The sequence below is a fragment of the Penaeus chinensis genome, chromosome 12 (genome assembly GCF_019202785.1).
Source record: "Penaeus chinensis breed Huanghai No. 1 chromosome 12, ASM1920278v2, whole genome shotgun sequence".
Lineage (NCBI taxonomy): Eukaryota > Metazoa > Arthropoda > Malacostraca > Decapoda > Penaeidae > Penaeus > Penaeus chinensis.
Genome location: NC_061830.1, coordinates 3,822,412 through 3,829,911, shown reverse-complemented (window position 1 = coordinate 3,829,911; position 7,500 = coordinate 3,822,412). Strand labels below are relative to the sequence as shown.

Genomic DNA, 7,500 nt, shown 5'->3' with positions numbered 1-7,500 from the left:
GTCTAGGTAACATATATAATAAAATGTATATAGGCTAGGGTATATATATATAGTAGTTGAATATGAAAAAGATCCACTTAAATTTTTTTCGAAATATAAAAATAACTGTTAACGTCGGAAGTTGACTGATCTTAAAGAACATGGCTTTCAAGACTCTCTTTACCTTTGACGTTAACCCGGTTGCTACTTTAGGTCAAATATTGTTATATGTTTTACAGTTATAAAAAAGTGAGCAAACGGGCAGATATGTACACTAAAATTTGTCGAAGAGCTGGCGAATGGCAGATAGGCATGTGCAAAAAATGTGTTTTCCGAGAGCATACATTTAAGTATACAATATGTCTTTGTACTGAAATACTGATTTGACCTGAATATGCAAGCGATGGCTGTGTTCGTATAAAGAGTTAAAAGACGAATTATTCAAGACAGCAGAGCAAATTTAATCTATTTAACTTTACAAAAAAACAAGGTATTATAAAGTACTCTGTCTATACATTCTGTTGATGAAAATGTTATTTACGTTTTCCTTCTAGATTTTACCCAAGTTAAAGTACTCAAGACATTTTTATATTCACGTTCAAATATATTATCACTTATTTCTAAGTTTTACTACTGCACAGTTCAAATTACACTAAAATCCCACCTTTTCGAAATCAATTATATGGTCACCAACGTATCAGATACAAACTACCACATTTCCTAATGTTCTTATCATACCATACGGTACCATAAAAAAAACCTCACCTTTCCGGCCAATTAGGATCCTTCTGGTCCATGAGCTTCATATACATAAGAGGAGGGAAAATGAAGGTATTCAGGGTGATGCAAGACCCTCCAATGAGGTTGAGGATGAGGCCGAAATCAGGGACGGCGAGGCAAATCACCATCTGCACCACGACCATGCTGGAGCGAAGGAGCACCCGCTTGATGCCGAATTCTGGTGGGCAGAAAGAGGTGGTTCTTGGGTTTTAGGTTCGTTGCGTGTGGAAATGAGTGTGTGTGTGTGTGGATGGTGATTTTATTGTTTGAGTGAGGGTTATGGGGGGTGGTCTCTGTTTCTTTCTTTCGTACTTTGTTTTCTCTGCATTTTTCTCTTTATTTCTTTCTCATTTTCTTTCTGTCTCTGTCTTTCTCACTGTCTCTCTCTCTCTCTCTCTCTCCTCTCTCTCTCTCTCTCTCATTTACGACTAAAAAAAACAAAGAAAAATAAACTCGCGATCAATTTTGAACCTGATACACCAACAATAAAACAGAGAGAGAGAAAAAAAATAAAACAATCCTAACCCCAAAAAGTAAAATATAAGTGGAAAAAAACTTTAACTCACTATTTTTCTCTTTATTTATTTCTCATTATCTTTCTGTCTCTGTCTTTCTCATTGTTTCTCTCTCTCTCTCTCTCTCTCTCTCTCTCTCTCTCTCTCTCTCTCTCTCTCTCTCTCTCTGTTTCTCTTTCTCTCTCTCTCTCTCTCTCTCTCTCTCTCTCTCTCTCTCTCTCTCTCTCTCTCTCTCTTTCTCCATTTTTCTTCCTTCTCCCTCTCTCTCTCTTTTTTACATTCGCTTCTATGCCCCTCCCACTATCACCAAAATCGCCACTGCAACCGTCACTATTTTGGATAAAATAAGCACAAAGTCTAACAATAAAACAAACAAAAAAACAAAGAAAAATAAACTCGCGATCAATTTGGAACCTGATACACCAACAATAAAACAGAGAGAGAGATAAAAAAAAAAACAAAAAAAACAATCCTACCCCCAAAAAGTAAAAAAAAAAAAAAAAAAAAAAGTGGAAAAAAAAACTTCAACTCACTATTCGGAATATTGAAGATTTCCTCGACGCTCTGCACGACGGGGTTGATGCTGATGACGTAAGTGCTCACGAGATTGATGATTTCCAAGCTGATGGCGATCTGGACGACGACTCCTTCCGTCACCGAGAGAAGGATGTTGCTCTCGACGTCATCACCGAGGATTGCGTAGCCGGAGATCGCGACGGGCAGGTAGAGAGACAGGATGACTGTGGGGGGAAGGGGAGAGGATGACTGTGGGGGGGAGGGGAGAGGATGACTGTGGGGGGAAGGGGAGAGGATGACTGTGGGGGGAAGGGGAGAGGATGACTGTGGGAGGAAGGGGAGAGGATGACTGTGGGAGGAAGGGGAGAGGATGACTGTGGGAGGAAGGGGAGAGGATGACTGTGGGAGGAAGGGGAGAGGATGACTGTGGAGGAAGGGGAGAGGATGACTGTGGGGGAAGGGGAGAGGATGACTGTGGGAGGAAGGGGAGAGGATGACTGTGGGAGGAAGGGGAGAGGATGACTGTGGGAGGAAGGGGAGAGGATGACTGTGGGGGGAAGGGGAGAGGATGACTGTGGGAGGAAGGGGAGAGGATGACTGTGGGAGGAAGGGGAGAGGATGACTGTGGGAGGAAGGGGAGAGGATGACTGTGGGAGGAAGGGGAGAGGATGACTGTGGGGGGGGAGGGGAGAGGATGACTGTGGGGGGGAGGGGAGAGGATGACTGTGGGGGGGAGGGGAGAGGATGACTGTGGGAGGGAAGGGGAGAGGATGACTGTGGGGGGGAAGGGGAGAGGATGACTGTGGGGGGGAGGGGAGAGGATGACTGTGGGGGGGAGGGGAGAGGATGACTGTGGGGGGAAGGGGAGAGGATGACTGTGGGGGGAAGGGGAGAGGATGACTGTGGGGGGGAGGGGAGAGGATGACTGTGGGGAGGAAGGGGAGAGGATGACTGTGGGGGGGAGGGGAGAGGATGACTGTGGGGGGGAGGGGAGAGGATGACTGTGGGGGGAAGGGGAGAGGATGACTGTGGGAGGAAGGGGAGAGGATGACTGTGGGGGGGAGGGGAGAGGATGACTGTGGGAGGGAAGGGGAGAGGATGACTGTGGGAGGAAGGGGAGAGGATGACTGTGGGGGGGAGGGGAGAGGATGACTGTGGGGGGCGAGGGGAGAGGATGACTGTGGGGGGGAGGGGAGAGGATGACTGTGGCAGGAGGGGACGAGGATGACTGTGGGAGGGAAAGGAGGAAGGGATGACTGTGGGGGAAGGGGAGAAGGATGACTGTGGGAGGAAGGGGGAGTAGATGACTGTGGGAGGAAGGGGAGAGGATGACTGTGGGGGAGGATGGGGATGAGGATGACTGTGGGGGGGGGAGGGGAGAGGATGACTGTGGGGGGAAGGGGAGAGGATGACTGTGGGGGAAGGGGAGAGGATGACTGTGGGAGGAAGGGGAGAGGATGATTTGTGGGAGGAAGGGGAGAGGATGACTGTGGGGGGGAGGGGAGAGGATGACTGTGGGGTGGAGGGGAGAGGATGACTGTGGGGGGGGAGAGTGACTGTGGGGGGAGGGAGGGGTGATGTGGGAGGAAGGGGAGAGGATGACTGTGGGGGAAGGGGAGAGGATAACTGGGGGGGAAGGGAGGGTGACTGTGGGGAAGGGAGAGGAGACTGTGGGGGGAAAGGGGGAAAAATTAAAAGGGGTCCCTAAAAGTTTAACGGGGGCCCTTTTTAAAAAAAATTTTTGAATTTTTAGTTTAAAATTTTTTAAAAATTTTTTAATTAAGAGAAAAAAAAAGGGGGGAAAAAAAAAAAAAAAAAATAAAAGAGAGAGAGAAAGAAGAGAAAGGAAGAGAGAGGAGATGGAGAGAGAAGGGGAGAAAGAGGAGAGAGAGAGAGAAATAGAAGGGGAAAGGAGGAGAGAGAGAAGAGAGAAAGAAAAAAGGGAGATAGAGAAAAAAAAGGAAAAGGGAAAAAAAAAGAAAAAAAAAGATACAGATAAAAAAAAAAAAAAAAAAAACAAAAAAAAACAAACCACGCCCTTAAAAAACCCAACCCCCAACCTACCCCCCCAAACCTTCAAAACCCCTAACCCCCCCGCCCGGCCCCGGGGGGAAAAACGACGCCGGGGCGGCCCTGCGACCCGGGAAAAGGGAATCGGGCGGGGGAAAACGGGAAAAAAAAGGGGGGAAGGAAGGGGTTATATTTGGGTCTTTGTGGGGGGGGGGGAAAGGGGGGGGATATATTTTTTTTTTTTTTTTTTAAATTGAAAGGGGGGGAAAAATATTTTTTTTTTTAAAAATTTAAATAAATAATATTTTATAATATATAAAATATTAAATATTAAAAATAAAAAAAAAATTTATAAAAAAATAGATTTTTGGGTTTAAAAATAGATAAAAAAAGATAGATGGAATAAATAGATAGATAATAACAGAAATAGATGTTAATATAAACACTCAAAAACTGTAAAACAAAAGATATTTTGATTTTTAATATTTTAAAAAATTTTTATTTAAGTTTATTTGGATGATAATAAGTGACTATTGCTTAAAATAATTTCCTTTTTTTGTGTTTAATTCTCTTTGGAAATAATGTATTCCTCTGTTTGATATTGTTTGAATCATTTATTTAATTTACTGCAATTTAAATAAAAAATAGATGAGAAAACAAATGTAATCTTGGTTATTTTATGATTTGCAATAAAAAATGTATTGTCACTACACAAAATCACCCAGATTTAAAATGTAAAAGATATACATATATCTGAAAACACGATTATGTAGGAATTATACTTTGATTGCCTTCAATCATCAGTTTCTTTTATTATGGTTTGTTCAAAAATAAAATGGAGAGAAAAAACAAACAAACAAATATCATTATCTAACGAGTCTTAACTCTAATTAATAATAAAAAAAAGCAAATTATGACATTAACCTACATTTTAAAAATTCAAAGCTACTTGACAGCATCAGATGGCAAGCCTAAACTTATCTCAAGATTATGTACCTAACGTTATTGGGATTTGCGTTAATTCTTGGGATCACTTTATCTTTTTCTTTCAGTACCAACATGTGCCAGATTGTTGATTATGTAACACGTGAAATTTGTCGATTGGTAGATTTTAGTGTCTATTTCCGAGAAAGGTTGAAAGTGGTTTTGATTCTCGTTGCTTGGGTGAACTCTTCGTATTTTTTTTATGTTATTTATTTATTTTATTATTTTTTTTTTTTTTTTTTAAAAGGTTTCAAGGTCAAGATGATGTACTTGTTGTGTCCGTTGAAGTTTTCTGATGATTTGGTCCCGGAAAAATAAAGGGGGAAAAAAATTTTTTTTCGATAACGAGATAAGGAAACCTTTTTATTAAATAAACAAATCTTCTCTCTTTTTTTTTTTCTCCTTTTTTCTTTTTTTCTTTTTTTTAATTCCTTTACATATTCACTTTCATATTTATCGTTTCGGTTGACGGTTAAAGCTCCTATCTCATGTCTTTTTTTTTTTTTTTTTTTTTTTTTTTTTTTTAATCATAAACAACTTTTAGATTTGAGAAAATGGTAAATTTCACATGTTTCGTCTGTCTCGCTATTTCGCTTTCTCTTCCCCTCCTCCTTTCTTATTCTTGCGCTTCTATCTTACTCTTATCTTCGTGTCTCTTATTCCTCCTTTTCCCTTCTTTTCTCTTCCACTCATTCCCTTACCTACATTCGTCTTTCTTACTCCTCTCTTCTATCTCTTTCCCTTCTCTTTCTCATCCGCTCCTTCCCTCCACTTTTTAGTCTCTCTTATTCTTCCTATCTTCCTCCCTCTATGCTCCTCCTTCCTTCTTGCTCTTCCACTCTTTCCTATATCTATCTTAATCTTCCTATTATTCCTCATTCCCTTGTCTTCCTTTTCCTTCCCTTTTTTTCCCCTTTTTCCCCCCTTCCCCTTCCCCCTTTTTTTAACCCTGCCCCTTCCTCCTTCCCCCCCTTTTCCCTTTTTTTAAACCACCCCTCTCCCTCCCTCCCCCTCCCCCCCCCCCGCCCCTTTCCCCCCCTTTCCCCTCCACGAACACTTATGATGCGGTTCCTGTCCCCCTTCTGGCGGGGAAGGGAGCGCGGAAGCCGAAGAGGCGGGGACGTGAGTCTCTTGTGGAACGAGGGAGATACACTGAAATGGTGCAGAGGAGTGTGTGTTGTATATGTATGTGTATATACATAGATAATGATAATGATATTCTTGTGTCGGGGCGCAAAAAGTATTGTGGTGTGTGTTGTGTGGGGGTGTGTGTGTGGTGTGTGGTGTGGTGTGGGGTTGTGTGTGTTTTGGTTTTGAGTCTAAAAAAATACATACATATACAAACTACAACACTAAAAACACACAAACCACACACACAACACCCACACACCACATATGGTTTTTTAATATATATTTTAAAATTATAAAAAAAAATAATATAATATGAAAGATGGGATAATGCAAGGGCCGCACTACATGATCATAACAACGCTCCATATAGGCCCCCCGAACCAGGTCAGGGGTAAATATGAAGAAGGAATAGTGCAATGCCGGTCGTGTGATGGTTGGTTTATTTCCCGGGGCACTGGGGGGTTTCTACCCAGGCCCGGTCGGGAAAGGGTTGCATATATATATATATAAATATAAATATAAATAAATATAATATAATATATTTTTTATAATATATATGTGTTGTGTGTGTGTTGTGTGTATTAATATATAATATATATATATATATAAAAATTATAAAATATATATTTTTATTGTGGGTTGTGTGTGTGTGTGTGTGTGTGTTTTTGTGGTGTGTGTACGTGTGTGTGGTGTTGTGGTGTTGTGTGTGTGTGTTATATATATATAGGGAAATTTGTAGGGGGTTTGTATGTCTGTGTGTGTGTGTGTGTGGTGTTTGTATGTGTGGGTGGGTGTGTGTGTGGTTGGGGGTTTTGGTGTGTTGTGTTTTTTTTTGTGTGTGTGTGTTTTTGGTGGGGGGGGGTTTTGTTTTTTTTTCAATTCTTGGGGGATCTAATATGCGCATCTTCAACCGTACCCCAAGGACATTTTCAATACACATGATAAGACTTGATTTAGCATCAGGCCATACATTAACTGCATGTTAGAAAAGTAAAAAAAAAAAAAAAAAAAATTTAAAATTTTTTAATAGTAGTAGTAGTAGTAATAGCTGTAGTAGTAGTAGTAGTAGTAGTAGTGGTAATAGTAATAGTAGTAGAAGTAGTTGTAGTAGTACTAGTAATTATATCATTGCTAATGAAAATAATAGAAAAGATAACACCAAAAAAAAAAAAAAAAAAAAAAAAAAAATCAAAAGAATTCATCACAGCACACCAGAACACATACCTTATAACAGATCCAGAAATGGAAGGAATTCGATCCTTTATATGAACCATCTTTGACCTGAATACTTTTTCTCTCTCTCTTTCATGAACTGAAACCCAAACGTAGGGAATTGATGTTGACGACTAAACAGCTGCTAATCGACTGTTGCTTGGCCTGAGGATACTCGACAGCCTCGTGTATCTCTCAAGAGCATCTCACAGAAGAGTAACAGCTCATTATCTCTCTGTTGTTGCTGATAGAAAATACGCTCATTTTTCTCTCTTCTTTTTTCTTCTCGTTTCTTTCTTTATTTTTCTTTTTATGGGGTAAATGTTTATTTTTCATTCTTTTTTTATTCTTTCTTTTTGAGTGATTTTTTTTT

The 7,500-nt window shown here is 40.6% G+C and overlaps 1 protein-coding gene across 1 annotated transcript in view; it reads right to left on the bottom strand.

The window, feature by feature from the left end:
* The window catches only part of LOC125031345 (amino acid transporter AVT1B-like), a gene marked incomplete at its 5' end in the record, with an annotated part of 3,254 nt that extends 1,227 nt beyond the window's left edge, over positions 1 to 2,027 (bottom strand). Inside the window, 2 exons of the mRNA XM_047622052.1 lie at positions 745 to 937; positions 1,808 to 2,027. Coding sequence (XP_047478008.1) covers positions 745 to 937; positions 1,808 to 2,027 — 413 coding nt within the window. The remainder of the gene's footprint in view (positions 1 to 744; positions 938 to 1,807) is intronic.
* Positions 2,028 to 7,500: the final 5,473 nt, after the last annotated feature.